Source organism: Zophobas morio, unplaced genomic scaffold (genome assembly GCF_036711695.1).
Source record: "Zophobas morio isolate AGI-343-1 ecotype UQ-CSIRO unplaced genomic scaffold, CSIRO_AGI_Zmor_V1 ptg000024l, whole genome shotgun sequence".
Lineage (NCBI taxonomy): Eukaryota > Metazoa > Arthropoda > Insecta > Coleoptera > Tenebrionidae > Zophobas > Zophobas morio.
Genome location: NW_026972129.1, coordinates 13151486 through 13170543, shown reverse-complemented (window position 1 = coordinate 13170543; position 19058 = coordinate 13151486). Strand labels below are relative to the sequence as shown.

The 19058-nt window shown below is 35.5% G+C and overlaps 1 protein-coding gene across 1 annotated transcript; it reads left to right on the top strand.

The window, feature by feature from the left end:
• The first annotated feature begins 1832 nt into the window (after positions 1-1832).
• On the top strand, positions 1833-18974 carry LOC135135260 (pre-mRNA-processing-splicing factor 8). The gene is made up of 24 exons (XM_064064287.1): positions 1833-1965; positions 2130-2486; positions 2539-3132; positions 3191-3316; positions 4249-4502; positions 4556-4936; positions 4990-5216; positions 5271-5597; positions 5821-6027; positions 6144-7054; positions 10308-10454; positions 10504-10654; positions 10707-10883; positions 10937-11173; positions 11223-11413; positions 11469-11774; positions 11826-12102; positions 12157-12317; positions 12371-12562; positions 12615-12981; positions 17196-17483; positions 17537-17730; positions 17785-18650; positions 18738-18974. The coding sequence occupies exons 2-24, from the start codon at positions 2131-2133 to the stop codon at positions 18890-18892; spliced, it is 7092 nt and encodes a 2363-aa protein (XP_063920357.1). The 5' UTR covers positions 1833-1965; position 2130; the 3' UTR covers positions 18893-18974.
• Positions 18975-19058: the final 84 nt, after the last annotated feature.

Sequence of the window (19058 nt, the reverse complement as noted above, 5' to 3'; positions counted from 1 at the left end):
AACTCTTCTCGATATATAGTTTTGATTTTTGTATTAGTTAGGTATTTATTATAACACATTGTATGGTTTCTAAGATCAATTGCAAAATGTTATTGTTATGACCCTATTTTAATTCTTAGAGTTAGTTAGAAACAGAACTTGTACTCGATGAAAATATTTATCTGTTCTTTTGAAAGTTGTTTGTCCACGTACTTAGTTTTGAAGGATTTTTTTCTGATCTACACCGTCACTGAGTGCAATTTGTTACGAAATATGGAAATTTTAATTCTATGAAAAAATTAATAGAAAGAAAATGATTTGACCTTTTTTTTTTCATTTTCGCAGTGTATTTTTTATTTTTTTCGAAACGCATCCCTTTGTTTTTATACGTATTTGTTACATTATTTTGATAATCATCACAAAACTACAGGTACCCTGAGAAAGATTGTGTGAATTGTGAGAGTATTACATTAAAATTTGCAACAAATCATCACGTTTATAGATTAAAAAGATCCACTTCTCTCTCAAAGTAAGATAGGTAGTAAATTGTGTATACTAATCAATTTTTAAATTTTTAAATCGAGCACTTGTAATAGTTTTTAAATTGGGTGGCGATCTCTAGAAATAATTTAGGCAACGACCATCGATGAGGGCTTAAAATTCGGGTCAGAAACATCAAAGGCGCCGACAGTAGTTGTCCCTACTGAATGATCTCTATACTGTGATTTAAGTTAAGAACATACGTCTACTCTTTCAAGGCTGACTCGATTACAATCAATATTGATCACCCAATACCTATTCGATCTGACATTTATTCGTTCATACTTGTACCTTCCCACACCTTAAATATGTAGCATGCAGCACATATAGAAGAATGATAATGACTTGAATTTAGAAAATTTGCATTGTGTTCGTTATGTTTACAGATGTCGACTCGGACGTTTCGAAGGTTTGCGCCAGCAACATCGACGTAAATTTGAGAAAATACGTCAGTTTTATGTAGGTAGGTATATTGTACATAACTACTTATAATGCAAAGTCGTTGTGTATAGTCACTCCATTAATTTATAATTAATATAATTTAACATGATATGGAGACTTTTAAAGATGAAAGTTTGCTCAAAGCCGCCATTTTATATCCCAATTAAAGACGTTCTTTTTTTTTAATTTGCTGTAATGTGTACTTTAGGGTAACGGCATACATCACAAAATCATTCCAGCTAGACGTTAAATTAAATATACTTAAGGGAAATAAGAGAATAAAACCAGTCAACATAATTTTTTTTATTTTACATAATAATACATTGTCATAATTTTACTGTGATCACTGCTGTGACGATATAATTTAGAATTTGTTCTTTTTCTACAAAAATTTTCATCCTAAATATGTTAAGCATTTTCTGTCGTCATTTTCATGATTGAATGTCGATATCCCCGGAATAGATCGTAATATTGCAATAAGTTTAATATCATTTTTAAATTGTAAAACAATAAGGATGCAATTCTTTGAACGAATAATAAAAAACAAATTTTCCACGCAGTTCTACGTAAGAAGAAATTAAGAAATTCTTTTGATATCTTTTGAAATTTGCACTGGTTTAAAATTTCCTCCAGCTTTTAAATTAAACCAATCATAGTGTTTACATGTTTACAAGCAGAAAATGATATAAGATTGCTGCACCAATGAAAATTAAGCGAAGGTTTCATCAACCTCTCTTCTTTAGGTTTTTAAATTAACAGTTTTTGCAGCGTCATCTATCCGAAAGTGGAATAAATACACCATTGAAATGAACAAAATGCGCAGTAATTCACCTGCGCAATTTGTCTAAAAATGCGTTTCTGTTTCCCCTGCTTCTGTCAATGAAAGAAAATGGCGGTAGCGGTGTTGTGAACGTATACCGAACGTAATGTGCTTCTAGTTAATTAATGATACTGTAAAAAAGTAAATTTACCAGAATTTCAATGCCTCTACTGCTTTGAATCCAGGCAAGTATTTTACATTTTTTAGGACGCCAGAAATGTCCGCGTGTAAACACAGCTAGTGTCGGCAAATTTTCGTTTGTATAATGTACTCATATCACATCCAGTTGCGAACGTTATTTATTTCGGTGTTAATTTTCGTAATTTTTAAATTGTTAAAAACATTCCAGAATGTCGTTACCCCCGTATTTATTGGGGCCAAATCCATGGGCCATGATGGCCCAACAACACCTGGCCGCAGCTCACGCTCAGGCCCAAGCAGCTGCGGCCCAGGCACACGCTCATGCTCTTCAGCAACAAATACCTCCTCCTCATCCAAAATCAGATGTGATGACGGAAGAAAAGCTTCAAGAAAAAGCACAAAAGTGGCACCAACTTCAGTCGAAGCGATTTGCCGACAAAAGAAAGTTGGGGTTCGTGGATGCCCAAAAGGAAGATATGCCTCCAGAGCATATTCGAAAAATTATAAGGGATCATGGTGATATGAGCAGTCGTAAATATCGGCATGATAAACGTGTTTATTTAGGGTATGATCACAACATTTTGTCTGCTTCATTTCACATAATTAATTATTAACAGGGCTCTTAAATATATGCCACACGCTGTGATGAAGTTGTTAGAAAACATGCCGATGCCTTGGGAACAAATTCGAGACGTCAAAGTGTTGTATCACATTACTGGGGCCATTACTTTTGTTAATGAAATACCATGGGTGATTGAACCAGTGTACATAGCGCAGTGGGGCACAATGTGGATTATGATGCGTCGAGAAAAACGCGATCGTCGTCATTTCAAACGAATGCGTTTTCCACCATTCGATGATGAAGAACCTCCTCTAGATTACGCTGATAACGTTTTGGATGTAGAACCCCTTGAAGCCATTCAAATTGAATTGGATGCGGAAGAAGATGCAGCAGTCGCAAAATGGTTTTACGATCACAAACCATTAGTTGGTACTAAATATGTGAATGGACCTACATACAGAAAGTGGAACTTGACGCTGCCAATGATGGCGACGTTGTATCGTTTAGCAAATCAGTTGTTGACTGATTTGGTTGATAATAACTATTTTTATCTTTTTGACACTAAAAGCTTCTTCACTGCAAAAGCTTTAAATATGGCCATACCTGGAGGGCCGAAGTTTGAACCATTGATCAAAGATATGAATCCAGCGTAAGTTGTAATTGTTGACGTACTTAAAATTATTATATATTTTTTTAAACTGTTTTAGTGATGAAGATTGGAATGAATTTAATGACATAAATAAAATTATAATTAGGCAACCCATCAGAACTGAATATAGGATAGCTTTTCCATATTTGTACAACAATATGCCACATTTTGTACATCTATCATGGTAAGTTGTCTTATTTTTTTTTCCTATTTTAACACCACATTTGTTTTATGTTTGTTTCAAAAGTTTAGAACAAACATACTAGCAGTGTGGAAGATTAATTGTGATTTGGTATTCGTTTCATCCTTAAGTTTATATGAAAATGCTGATAGATCACATACATTTTATCACTTATTTTTAGTTGTTTTTTTTTATTTTATTTTATAGTTGAAAACTATGAAATTTGAAGTGGAATTAACAAAAGCAAAATTTTCAAATTTGTTACATTGTGGAAAGGTGAAATTCAGATTTATGACACCAAGAAAAATTTTGTAATTAACATTAAAATATTTAAAAAAACAAATTCTGTTTCTTAGGTAAATTATAAAATTTAATTACAAAAATGTTCTTTTTTTGTGTGATAATCCTTGTTAAAAGAAAACTATAGTATATTTCAAGCGAGGATTTTTTTAACAACATTTTGACATTACGTTTTCAGGTTTTTAAAATTAGCGATTTGCCATGTAGTTATAGCTACAAGATATTCTTAAGTTACATCTAAAATTTCATAATAATATGTCCAGTAGTTTCGGAGATTACTTGTTTAATAAAGTCACCAACAGACGATAGACATGTGAAAATGGAAGACCTATTTAAGTCGGGAAAACATTAAATTAGCCTGTTACATTCTTGCAATGCTTACTCTCGGGAAGTAAAAAGTGGAAAACATTTCTGTTTACTATACTATTATCAAAAATGATTGTTATAAACGAAAATCACAGATTTCTACTAGTTCAATTACTTTCATTCATCATGTAAACTAAACTTCTTTAAAGTTTCCAAATAAAGAAAATGTATACATAATTTTTAAAATTAGGTACACTTATAAAATACCTTACCTTCGTTAAGATGAAAAATGATTTTTAAATTTGTTGTAAAGTAGCCTAAATTCGTAGGTACCATGCTCCAAACGTGGTGTATATCAAAACAGAAGATCCAGACTTGCCCGCTTTCTACTTCGATCCTTTAATTAACCCGATTTCACATAGACACGCGGTCAAAAGTTTAGAACCCTTACCCGAAGATGACGAGGAATATGTTCTACCCGAACACGTTCAACCATTTTTGCAAGAAACACCCCTGTATACTGACAATACTGCCAATGGTATCGCCTTGTTGTGGGCTCCAAGACCGTTTAATTTGCGCTCGGGTAAATTCTAATTTTCACTATAAATACGTTTTCTCAAATATTAAATGTTTTAGGACGTTGTCGTAGAGCGATTGATGTTCCTTTAGTTAAGACCTGGTACATGGAGCATTGTCCTCCAGGACAACCCGTCAAAGTCAGAGTGAGTTATCAAAAGTTGCTAAAATACTACGTTCTCAATGCTTTGAAACATCGACCACCAAAAGCTCAGAAAAAACGTTATTTGTTCCGTTCGTTCAAATCGACGAAATTTTTCCAAACAACTACTCTAGATTGGGTGGAGGCAGGTCTACAGGTTTGTAGACAAGGCTATAACATGCTTAATTTGTTGATTCACCGCAAGAATTTGAACTATTTGCATTTGGATTACAACTTCAATCTGAAACCTGTCAAGACCTTGACTACCAAAGAGAGAAAGAAGTCAAGATTCGGAAATGGTGTGTATGATTTGGTTTTGAGTTAATAGTAAAATTAAATTACAATTTTGTAGCCTTCCACTTGTGTAGAGAGATTCTTAGACTAACAAAATTAATAATCGATTCGCACGTACAATACCGTTTAAATAACGTGGACGCTTTTCAATTGGCTGATGGACTTCAGTACATTTTTGCCCACGTGGGTCAGTTGACTGGTATGTACAGGTATAAGTACAAGTTGATGAGGCAAATCAGGATGTGCAAAGATTTGAAACACTTGATCTACTACCGTTTCAATACTGTAAGTATTAGTTCAGTTTAATTTGAACATGACAAAAAATGTTGTAACTTTTAGGGACCTGTCGGAAAAGGGCCTGGTTGTGGTTGTTGGGCTCCAGGTTGGAGGGTGTGGCTTTTCTTCATGAGAGGAATCACACCTCTACTCGAACGTTGGCTTGGTAACTTGTTATCACGTCAATTCGAAGGTCGACATTCAAAAGGAGTTGCTAAAACTGTGACGAAGCAACGCGTTGAATCTCATTTCGATCTTGAATTGAGAGCATCCGTTATGCACGATATTGTTGACATGATGCCGGAAGGTATCAAACAGAATAAGGCCAGGACTATTTTGCAGCATTTATCAGAGGCATGGCGCTGCTGGAAAGCCAATATTCCGTGGAAAGTGAGTCTTTGCTTTATTTTTTATCGATTTAGTTGTTTGTTAATGATGAACCGCGCAGGGGTCCTGAAGTTGATCAAACTGTAGATCAACAATCAATGCTTTTGCTGACGTAGGTCGGCGGAGTATTGGTTGGATAATGCGCTTCTGAACACACTGTTAAATAGTCACATTTATTTCTAGAGGAATAGATTTGTACATGGTTTTATTAATGATCGTGTTTTAGGTACCTGGTTTACCCATTCCTATAGAAAATATGATTTTGCGGTATGTGAAAATGAAGGCAGATTGGTGGACGAATACTGCTCATTACAACAGGGAAAGGATAAGGAGAGGTGCAACTGTTGATAAAACAGTTTGTAAAAAGAATTTGGGAAGACTTACGAGGTTGTATCTGAAGTCGGAACAAGAACGCCAGCATAATTACCTGAAAGTAAGGTTTTTTTTGTTAATTACTCAATTTTTTTTATGAATCATTATAAACAATAATTTAAAAAAACAGTTGGAGCTTTTTTTTGTTTGTTTTGAAATAGCGTTGTCAATTTTTAGGATGGACCCTACATCAGCCCCGAAGAAGCTGTCGCAATTTACACCACAACCGTTCACTGGCTTGAATCAAGAAGATTCGCCCCAATTCCATTCCCACCTCTTTCTTACAAGCACGACACAAAACTCCTCATTTTGGCGCTCGAGCGTCTGAAAGAAGCCTACAGTGTTAAGTCTCGTCTAAATCAAAGTCAGCGAGAAGAGTTGGGTCTCATAGAACAGGCTTACGACAATCCACACGAAGCTTTATCCAGAATAAAGCGTCACTTGCTAACACAGAGAGCTTTCAAAGAAGTAGGAATCGAGTTCATGGATTTATACAGCCATCTGATACCCGTGTATGACGTGGAACCACTCGAGAAAATAACCGACGCTTATTTGGACCAATACCTGTGGTATGAAGCAGACAAAAGAAGGCTTTTCCCACCGTGGATAAAACCTGCCGATACCGAACCACCGCCATTATTGGTATATAAATGGTGTCAAGGAATTAATAACTTGCAAGATGTGTGGGACGTGGCAGAAGGAGAATGCAATGTTTTGTTGGAGTCGAAGTTTGAGAAGTTATACGAGAAGATCGATTTGACTCTGTTGAATAGATTGTTGAGGTTGATTGTCGATCATAATATTGCTGATTACATGACCGCGAAGAATAACGTCGTGATCAATTACAAAGATATGAACCATACGAACAGTTACGGGATTATTCGAGGTCTGCAGTTTGCTTCGTTCATAACTCAGTATTATGGACTGGTTTTGGATTTGTTGGTTCTGGGTCTGCAGAGGGCGAGTGAAATGGCAGGACCTCCGCAGATGCCAAACGATTTTCTGACTTTCCAGGATGTTTCCACTGAAACGTGTCATCCGATTAGGTTGTACTGCAGATACGTTGACAAGATACACATGTTCTTCAGGTAAGTTTCATAAATTGTAGTTTTGACGTACAAATAATAACAATAGGATGTTACTTTGATCATATTGTTATTATTAAAGTATTTCTTAGTTAATTATCAAAATTGATGTAAAGATTGCATTTTATCAAACAAAACAAAAATTGCTTCTGAAGGACAGTCCAACAAATAGTGTTCCTCTGAAAAATGATAAAATTTGATTGGATGCGGAATTTTACTTTTTCGTGATAACCTCTATGAAGTAAAAACAACATGGAAGGTACTAGTTACAGTGTAGTAGAAAAAAGAAAGTTTCACCTTCTTAAAAAAACACTTAGGACCCCCGAGAAGGTTTTGCCTTCTTTAAAAAAGGACAGTTGGTACCCCCGACAAGGTTTCACATTCTTAAAAAAAATACATTTGAGGTCCCCGAGAAGGTTTTACATTTTTAAAAAAGACAATTGGAGTCCCCAAAAAGGTTTCACAATTTAAAAAAAATACATTTGGCGCCCCCGAGAAGGTTTTACATGTTTAAAAAAGACAATTGGGACCCCCGAGAAGGTTTCACAATTAAAAAAAAATACATTTGGCGCCCCCGACAAATTTTACATGTTTAAAAAAGACAGTTGGAACCCCAGAGAAGGTTTTACATTCTTAAAAAAATACATTTGGCGCCCCCGAGAAGGTTTTACATTTTTAAAAAAGACAGTTGGGACTCGCTAGAAAATTTCTCATAAAAAAAGACATTTGGAGCTCCGGAGTAAATTTTACATTTTTAAAACAGACAGTTGGGACCCCCGAGAAGCTTTAACATAAGAAAAATACGTTTGAAGGTTGCGCTTTCTTAAAAAAAACACTTACGCCCCCCGAGAAGGTTTTGCCTTCTTTAAAAAAGGACAGTTGGTACCCCCGAGAAGGTTTCACATTAAAAAAAAGACATTTGGGGCCCCTGAGAAGATTTTACATTTTAAAAAAAAACACTTGGGACCCTCGAGAAGGTTTTACATTTTTAAAAAAGATATTTGGCGCCTCCGAGAAGGATTTACATTTTTAAAAGAGATTTGGGATCCCCGAGAAGGCTTCATATTCTTAAAAAAAAAAAAAAAAAAAACATTTGGGGCTTCCGAAAAGATTTTACAATAAAAAAAAAAAACAGTTGCGACCCCCGAAAAAGTTTCACATTCTTAGAAAAACATTTGGCGCTCTCGAGAAGGTTTCACATTGAAAAAAAGACAGTTGGGACCCCCAGAAGTTTTTACATTCTTAAAAAAAGACATTTGGGGCCCCCGAGAAGGTTTTACATTTTTAAAAAATTGGTCGAAAGTTGTTTCGACAGAATTTCCTCGCCTCTGAAATACAATAAAACAAATCCAGGTTTTTGCACAATTACATAAAATTTGGTTGTGCGAATGTTATTATTTTTTTTTAATTATATGTTAAAATAAAGATATGTATGTAACGTTAAAGTAAATGTAAAGAAGCGTGCTGGGCGTACGTTTCAAATGAGTTTTCCTTAATAATATTTGTGATGACGTCATCAACATTTTTGCAAAAACACGTATGCCACTTTGGATAGGTGCAATATGATACTAATGATAATAGTATTGTATTCCCAAATTTTCGGGAAAACGGAGTGAGCCGTTCCCGACTTAATCAGTAAAATACATTTACTCATTCATTAATTTTATGCGTCACCCTGTATAAGAAATATAAAAACTTTTCCCGCAATGATAAATAAATGACAAGTATAGACTCACCATATTTTGCACATTTTAGATAGGATTTATTTGGCAAAATTTTTAGATGACGTATTCATTTTTTGGGAAGGGATAAACGAGTAAATTTTGCTTAATGATTTATTTACCATGATTACGTCAACCTGAAAATTCGACACGGATTCGTACACCACAAATGCAAGAGTATCTTATTGTATGACATTTAAAAAACTTTTTATTATACATTTTGGAGATGACGTTATCCCATTGGCGGTGGGGATGATTAGCGAAATTTTAGTTAACGTTTAACCATCTACATGATATTAATATACGTATAAAATGTGAGACCAATCGGTCTAGTAGTTTCGGAGATTACTCGTCTAATAAAAATGGACACAGACACCAGACAGACAGACGGAAACGGACGACCACTTTTTTCGTATTCTACAGGTCATGACCCGTCGAGACAATATGAAAGTGGCAATTCGGCCGATGGACTCGATTACTATCCTTCGCTTACGCTCGGGGAATAATACTGTCGTTCAAGTTACAATTAAGATAAATACATTTGTTGAAACAATTCGAATATTGTGTACTTTGAGTGTGAATAAGTTACATTTAAAAATGAAAATTTTTGAAGTTACGGGGTCCCTTCTAACCTAAATGTAAAAGAAAGTAAAATTTTTTGGTTTTGATTTGGTTATTACAAAAATGCAATTTCGTCTTTGTCTGAGTGTTTGTCGGCACATATGATCTCGAGATTGCGCAAAATGTAAAACTGGCCACTTCCGGGCGTTCCAGTAATTTATGACTAGCAGCCAGTCAGCCACCTACATATAAAGGACGCCCCCGCCGGACGGCCATGTTGTTTTCAGTATCAGTTCTTCATACTTATTTTGTTTTTCTGTTCGTTCAGTAATTTCAAAAGTGTACGGTACGTTGTACCTATTTATCATCGAATCTTATATCTAGTTGTTTAAAATTTAAAAATCCACTGGCATAATTAATTTTGTGTGAAACTATACTTATTGGAATCAACAGTGCTTACAGTATTGTTGAAAATTAATACTACGATTTATTCATTAGGTATTAGATTAAATAATATGTCTGAGCGCAAATAATATCTCAACAGGAGTTAAAGGATTGAAAATATGTAAATTAACCTTTCTAGCCAAGTATTCATAATAGGATAAAAAGGGTCCCCTTAGAATTTGCGCCCCCAGGGCGTTGCCTTTTACATTGTAGAGGTATCACAAAACAAACATCGCTTAATATAATTTTATAATTTTTCAAAGAAGCGGGCACATTTCATTCAATAATTTGTATTTTATTGATGATTTTCTGTCTGTACTTAACCTATGCTATAATTAAAGACACAAGTGATGAAACGCGCAGGGGTCCTGAAGCTGACTACACTGTAAGTCAGCAACCAATACGTTTGCTGATGTAGGTCGGTACCGTATTGGTTGGATAAATGCGCTTCTGATATTTTACACAACTGTATAAAATTTTGATTGTACCTTACTTTAATCCCATGCGCTAAATTCTCACTACCTTTTCAGATTTTCCGCAGACGAAGCTAGAGAGCTAATTCAGAGATACTTAACCGAACATCCCGATCCAAACAATGAAAATATTGTTGGCTACAACAATAAAAAATGCTGGCCTAGAGATGCAAGGATGCGATTGATGAAACACGACGTGAATTTGTAAGTTTTTTGAAAAAATAATAATGTGTTTCTCACAATTTTTATGCAGGGGCCGTGCCGTATTTTGGGACATCAAGAACCGTCTACCCAGATCCGTCACCACTATTCAATGGGAAAACAGCTTCGTTAGCGTATATTCCAAAGATAACCCCAACCTTCTTTTCAACATGTGTGGATTCGAGTGCAGAATTTTACCAAAAGTAAGTATTGTGTCATTTTTAATTAAACTTGTTCTAACAATTCAAAATTCAGTGTCGCACCCAACACGAAGAGTTCACCCACCGCGACGGCGTTTGGAATTTACAACACGAAGGTAGTAAGGAAAGGACGGCTCAGTGCTTCTTGAGAGTTGATGACGAGTCAATGAGCCGCTTCCACAATCGAGTGAGACAAATTTTGATGGCTTCCGGTTCAACAACATTCACAAAGGTATTTCAGTTCATCTAAAATTAGTATTTTGTTAATTTTTCATGTTTCAACAGATTGTGAACAAGTGGAATACTGCGTTAATTGGTCTAATGACGTACTTCAGAGAAGCCGTCGTCAACACTCAAGAATTACTAGACCTTTTGGTCAAGTGCGAAAACAAAATCCAAACTCGAATCAAGATTGGTCTCAATTCAAAAATGCCAAGCAGATTTCCACCTGTAGTGTTTTACACCCCGAAAGAATTGGGTGGACTTGGTATGCTATCAATGGGTCACGTTTTAATCCCACAGGTAATATTATCGTTTTGTTGTTTTTTCAAAATATTAATTTTGTGTGTAGTCTGATTTAAGGTGGTCTAAGCAAACGGACGTAGGAATCACGCATTTCCGTTCCGGTATGAGCCATGACGAGGATCAACTTATCCCTAATTTGTACCGATACATTCAACCATGGGAATCCGAATTCATCGATTCTCAAAGAGTTTGGGCCGAATATTCGCTCAAACGACAAGAAGCCAACGCTCAGAATAGGTAAAACGTGAAGACTAAATAAGTCACATCATTTGCTAATTTGTTGTGTATTTAGGCGTCTGACCCTAGAGGACTTGGAAGATTCGTGGGATAGAGGTATACCCAGAATCAACACTTTGTTCCAAAAAGACCGACACACTTTGGCTTATGACAAGGGTTGGAGAATTCGTACAGAGTTCAAACAGTACCAAGTACTGAAACAAAATCCTTTCTGGTGGACGCATCAGCGACACGACGGTAAATTATGGAACTTGAATAATTACCGTACTGACATGATCCAGGCTCTTGGTGGTGTTGAGGGTATCTTGGAACATACTCTCTTCAAGGGTACCTATTTCCCAACGTGGGAGGGTCTTTTCTGGTAAGTTTTGATTCATTGTACTCATACAAATATTAATTTGTGTAATAACAGGGAAAAGGCTTCTGGTTTTGAAGAGTCGATGAAATACAAGAAGTTAACTAACGCCCAAAGGTCTGGTTTAAATCAGATTCCAAACCGTCGATTTACGTTATGGTGGTCACCCACTATTAACCGAGCTAACGTTTACGTTGGTTTCCAAGTACAGCTCGATTTGACTGGTATTTTCATGCACGGTAAAATCCCGACGTTGAAGATTTCTTTGATTCAGATTTTCCGTGCTCACTTGTGGCAGAAAGTGCACGAATCTATTGTGATGGATCTTTGTCAAGTAAGTTTTATTTGTAGTGTTAATTAATAGAAGTATTCATGTTGATGTATCTAGGTTTTTGATCAAGAATTGGACGCGCTTGAAATCGAAACAGTCCAGAAGGAAACTATCCATCCTAGGAAGTCATACAAGATGAATTCCTCGTGTGCGGATATTTTGCTCTTTTCAGCTTATAAGTGGAATGTTTCGAGACCGTCATTGCTGGCTGATACTAAGTAAGTTGTATCTGGATTTGTTTCTTCAATTACTTACCTTTTGTTGTTTTTAGAGACACAATGGACAACACTACAACTCAGAAATACTGGATTGATGTTCAGCTGAGATGGGGCGATTATGATTCCCATGATATTGAGAGATACGCTCGTGCTAAGTTCCTAGATTACACCACAGACAACATGTCTATTTATCCGTCACCCACGGGAGTCCTAATTGCTATCGATTTGGCCTACAATTTGCACAGGTAAATTAATAGTGTCAAATACGGAAATATTTATTTAAAATTTCGTTTACAGCGCCTACGGCAACTGGTTCCCGGGTTGCAAACCTTTAATTCAACAAGCTATGGCTAAGATTATGAAGGCTAATCCTGCGTTATATGTATTGAGGGAACGTATAAGAAAAGCCTTGCAGTTATACTCCAGTGAACCGACTGAACCTTACTTGTCCAGTCAGAACTATGGAGAGTTGTTCTCCAACCAGATCATCTGGTTTGTTGATGATACTAATGTGTACAGAGTCACGATCCACAAGACATTTGAGGGCAATTTGACGACCAAACCAATCAACGGCGCTATATTTATTTTCAACCCAAGAACAGGGCAACTGTTTTTGAAGATTATTCATACTTCTGTGTGGGCAGGCCAGAAACGTTTAGGTCAAGTAAGTATGCATTAAACTCGTAAGAGTGCTTTGAGTTCTTCCTATTTCATCTCTTCAAAATCATCGTCTCTAATTTGTAACAAAATACCAATACATGGGACTTACTAAAAGTTGGTAAAACGTGACACCCAACTTTTTTTAATGACACTATATATTTTAAAGATTCTTACGGCGCTTGCTTTTCAGAATACATTAATCATATTTTAATCACTCATACACCTTCACTGTATATAACACATGTTTATATTTGGTTTTGAGTGCACTTCTTCGCCCGGGATAGGAAACCGATTAACAATTGCCCCAAAAATATTAATGTATTGATAAAGGGCAAGGCTATGTATTTCTAATGTGCTTTTTCCCATTTGAAAATGTGTCGATCATCAAGGATACGTATGTCAACTCCGACACGTGCAGTGCAATACTAATAAAAAAGGGGTGTACCGCTCTTACGATTTGATCAATGAAAAATGTAGATAATAGTAGCAAAAATGTAAGAAATAAAAAACCCCACGCCACATTCGAATGTACGTGATTTTCTCGTTACATTTCGGAAGGCAATAAGCTAACTAAAAAAAAGGTTCTTTTTTTGCGAAAATTTGGATGCCTCGGGGAAAATCTCAAGGCGGATGCATAAGTAACAAGTACAGGAATATATTATTTTATAAAATTTAAATCCCACGTACTACTTTGGAGGGGATGTCATCACATTGTTGCGGGCGACGATTAGGCAAATTTTGGTTAGCGTTTTACATGATGTTCCTAAAATACATGTAAAATTTGTCAAAAATCGGTCCAGTAGTTTTGGAGAGTGTCTGTCTAATAAAAATCGACACAGACAACAGACAGACAGACGGAACCGCGAGACCTAATTTTTCGTGCTCTTGGGGTCATGAGACGTCGAGAAAACATGAAAGTACGTCCATTTGTTGGATGAATGCTATCAATACTTCTTTATTCTACGATCGAAAAGTGAAAAATCCATAAAATAATTACATATCTGTCTGTGCTGTTTTTTCTGCAAATTATATCAACTATTTTATTTAAAATCGAATATGGTGTTTCTGAAATTTTACGTGTTTTTTAGTAGTGATTTGGCATTGAAATATTTCTCAGTAAAAAAAAAACTGTCGTGGACTCATCTATTTCCGGAAATTCTGACAAATGTTATTTTCCAGTATACTTATTTATTTTTAGTGTTTTGCGTCAATTAATATATTAATTTTTTTTTTAAGATAAATTAAAAAAAGTCAAATTCAGATCGAAAAAATCCTATCTAGACAATGAAATTGATTTTAAAAATAATGGTGTGGGCATTGTTCTTTGGCTGTCACAGTCACACCGAATAAGCAACGTGTTGGTGTTACCAACATCATTATTGTAAAAATAAATTTCATGGCCTCCAACAGGAGTTTTTTTCCGGTGCTAGTACTTGCTAAAATAAGACAATTTTTGGCAATTGACATACTCTTTAAGAAAATAGAGGGTGGGTGGGTGGTTGGGGCTAGTATTTCATAAAACTAGAAACTCAATATGTTTTCCTCTCAAATAAAGCCATTTGGAACGGTTTCAAATTTTTTGGTAATTTTGGGATTTATGCAGTCCTTTTTCCGCATTTCTCAGTTTTTTGAAGACAAATCGTCAAAAATATTTTAGATCGTAATCTGCGAAAACTTATCTACCTAAGCCAACTATTTTCCGTTGGGTCAGATCGTCTTTTAACTGTTTCAGACAAAAAATATTTGAAAATTACGAAAAATTTTTTCACTTTTCTCGCTAATTTTCGGAAATAGTTGAAAAATAGTCGAAAGTGTCAAAACTGCGAAAATCAGTTTTATCTTATCAAATTCCAGCCCCACCCACCCACCTTCTATTTTCTTGGAGGATATGTCATTTGCCAAAATCAGTATTATCTTAGCAAGTACTATTTAATTATTGTTTAATAATGTATTTTGCCATTTCAATATATAATATAGTACTTGCAAAGATAAGACTGATTTTGGCAAATGGCACCCCTCCTAGGAAAAATGCAGGGTGGGTGGGCGGGGCAACTACTTGCTAAGGTAAGACTGATTTTGGGAAATGACATTTCCTCCAAGAAAATAAAGGGTGGGTGGGCGGGGCTAGTATCTGCTAAGAAAAAAAAAAGATTTTAGCAAGTAACATACCCCCTAATAAAGTAGAGAGAGGGTGGGCGGAGCTATTACTTGCTAAAATCATTTTATGGAAAATGACATACTCTAAGAAAATAGAGGGTGGGAGGGCGAGTCTAATATTCCATAAGATGAATCTGCGATTAATACTCTATAAAACTAAAAACTCAATGCTTTCCTCTCAAATAAAGCCATTTGGAACGGTTTCAAATTTTTTGGAAATTTTGGGGATTTTTGGATTTTCTCAGTTATTTGAAGACAAATCGTTAAAAATATTTTAGATTCGTAATATAAAAAAAATAATATTGTAGTATTGTATAAAGTATTATCTGTGTAACTCAGTTAAAAACATACCACATTCTATTTGAATTTGAATGTGGCATTTCTGTCTGGAAAAATTGGTCAAAATTTATTTCAACAGAACTTCCCTCGGTCCTGAAACAAATCCGCTGCTTTGAACAATTATAAAATTTTAAAAGTGCGAACGATAGAAAATATATGTATTTAACGAAAAAATTAACTTTTAGTAATTACATGGTTAACTACGAGTATTTATGTTTATACTTCGAAAGAATTCGAATTATTTGCGGTGTGACTTTACTGTAATTTGCAAATAAATGTGGTGAACCGTTCTTAATTTGCTAAAAAAAAAAGATGTAACGGGGATGGGAATGAGAATTAGATTCGAACCTCACTAGTGCAGACCTTACTCGAACGCTTGGTTGGCGCTCCAGCCCATGCCGCTACAAGGTATTTGTTCAGACGCGCGCGAGATATCGGTTATGTACAACACGCAGCGAATATTTCAGAAACATTTTTGTAAAATAATTGTGATTAAAACTAAACGCGGGTCCGTAAACTACGAGTGTAGGAGTGTATGATTTTATAAAATTAAAAAAATATTTATTGTTAAAAAATTTGGGGATATGGCATCACGTTTTTGGTGGGGATGATTAAACAAATTTTAGTTAGCGTTTAACCATGATATTCCTAATGTGCATACAAAATTTGATAACAATCGGTCCGGTAATTTCGAAGATTATGTGTCTAATAAAAATGGATACAGACACCAAACAGACAGACAGACGGAAACGGAGAACATAAAAGATAATTTAGAGGTTATCCGCTAGCTCTTCACTTTTATTAAAATTATGTTATATTGTAGCGTACATGTTTTGACCTACTTTTCAGCCTTCTTCAGCGCTATTCTAAACAAACAAATCAAACTGAACAATCGTTATTTAAAACATGTGTGAAATTAACCTATTTGTTTTAAATAATCATCTCAATTTTGTTGATAAAATTTCGCTGAATCCTTTACCTGTGGTATCATAATCTGTTTCCAATTTAAAATTTGAGAAATGCTTTTACTGTGATTAGAAAACAAAGCAGATATACAGGAGTGGAGCAAAAGAATGGGATTGGTACCTAACCTGTCATGCACGGGGTATTGGTCACGCTTCAGGGGACAACCCAAATACTGTCTAACTCTTAGACCAATTTTTTAAATTGTCATTCAATACACTTTCACTTCCCAAGAGATAAATATATTCATGGGAATAATATGTAAATGCATATTTTTCAAAGAAATTCAATCTAAAAGTATAATTTAATTCTTCCGATGCGATGAAGGATGTTATCAACCCATTTTCCCAATTTTTTTAAATCAATCTTCTAAATGTGATAAACCTGTTTATTGAAGAGTAAAAATACAACAAAACCGGATCGTCACGAAATAGGTAATATAGGCTTTTTGCACGAAAAGCAAATATATTTGACGTCAAAACTGTTGCAATCAGACATTTATTTTCCAAGCATTGAAGAAAAAAATAGCCTAAGATAGTAGCTGCTTAATGTCTACAACCCGGGTTGCAGTAAAATTTTTTACTCGTAACTTTCAGACTTCCACAAATGTTTAAAACAAATTCGCATTTATTAAAATATATATACTTAGTTTTTATAATTTGACAATAGAATTATTATGCTATCTCTTGCTTTCCACATAATGGAATACATACCAACTTATATTATACTGTTTTTAAAAGATTACTTCTAAAATTGCAGTTGGCTAAATGGAAAACTGCTGAAGAAGTCGCCGCTTTGATTAGATCTCTACCCGTTGAAGAACAACCAAAACAGATCATTGTGACCAGAAAAGGCATGTTGGATCCACTCGAGGTCCATCTTCTTGATTTCCCGAACATCGTCATTAAGGGATCAGAATTACAATTGCCTTTCCAAGCGTGCTTGAAGATCGAGAAGTTTGGTGACCTTATCTTGAAAGCTACTGAACCGCAAATGGTTCTTTTCAATTTGTACGATGACTGGTTGAAGACTATTTCGTCATACACGGTGAGTCTCTTTTATATATTTTTTGTATGTGTATTTATTGTTATGATTTGTAGGCATTCTCCCGACTGATTTTAATCTTGAGAGCCTTGCATGTCAACACTGAACGCACAAAAGTTATTCTCAAGCCTGATAAGACGACAATCACGGAACCACATCATATTTGGCCGACACTTTCTGATGATGAATGGATCAAAGTGGAAGTTCAATTGAAGGATCTTATTTTAGCAGATTATGGCAAGAAGAACAAGTAAGATTAAACATGAGTGATAATAAACACATCTAACTGTTAATTTTATTTCAGCGTTAACGTGGCATCGTTAACTCAGAGCGAAATTCGCGACATCATCCTGGGTATGGAAATCAGCGCTCCGTCAGCTCAGAGGCAACAGATTGCGGAAATTGAAAAACAAACCAAAGAGCAATCCCAACTCACGGCTACGACGACAAGAACTGTGAACAAACATGGAGATGAAATCATTACAAGTACAACTAGTAACTACGAAACACAGACGTTCAGCTCAAAGACTGAATGGAGAGTCAGAGCTATTTCTGCGACGAATCTTCACTTGAGAACTAACCATATCTACGTCAGTTCAGATGATATCAAAGAAACTGGGTACACATACATTTTGCCTAAGAATGTTCTGAAGAAGTTTGTCACAATTTCGGACTTGCGTGCTCAAATTTGTGCCTTTTTGTATGGTGTTAGTCCTCCGGACAATCCTCAAGTGAAAGAATTACGTTGCTTGGTGTTGCCTCCACAGTGGGGAACACATCAAACTGTACACATCCCAAATACGCCTCCAAATCATCCATTCTTGAAAGACATGGAACCTTTGGGATGGATTCATACACAACCAAATGAGTTACCTCAGTTGTCACCACAGGATATTACAACGCATGCCAAATTGATGGCAGACAACCCAGCTTGGGATGGCGAAAAAACCGTTATTATTACGTGCTCGTTTACTCCCGGTTCTTGTTCCTTGACGGCTTATAAGTTGACACCTTCTGGTTATGAGTGGGGTAGAGCGAATACTGATAAAGGGAATAATCCGAAAGGGTACCTTCCAAGTCACTATGAGAAGGTTCAAATGTTGTTGTCTGATCGGTTTTTGGGATTCTTCATGGTTCCGGCGCAAGGGTCGTGGAATTACAACTTTATGGGTGAGTTTTTAATTTGTCATGTGTGGATTTGTTTTAAAGATCTGGTTAGCGACCTAGGAACTTTTATATTGAATGTGGTTTTTATAGGTGTACGTCACGATCCCAGTATGAAATATGAACTGCAGTTGGCTAATCCTAAAGAATTTTATCACGAAATTCATAGACCGGCCCATTTCCTTAATTTCTCGTCCTTAGAAGATGGAGATGGAGCAGGTGCAGATAGAGAAGATGCGTTTGCGTGAAATATTTAATTTAGTTATTTTAAATAAGTTAGAATTATGTTTTGAAACTGTAAATATTTTACTAAATAAATGTTTATAGAATTGTCTTTTTTTATCACACTTACATATATTTACTTTATTCTGTTGATTATTATCTGTTTTCCGCGCGGTGCACACATTTGTGGAC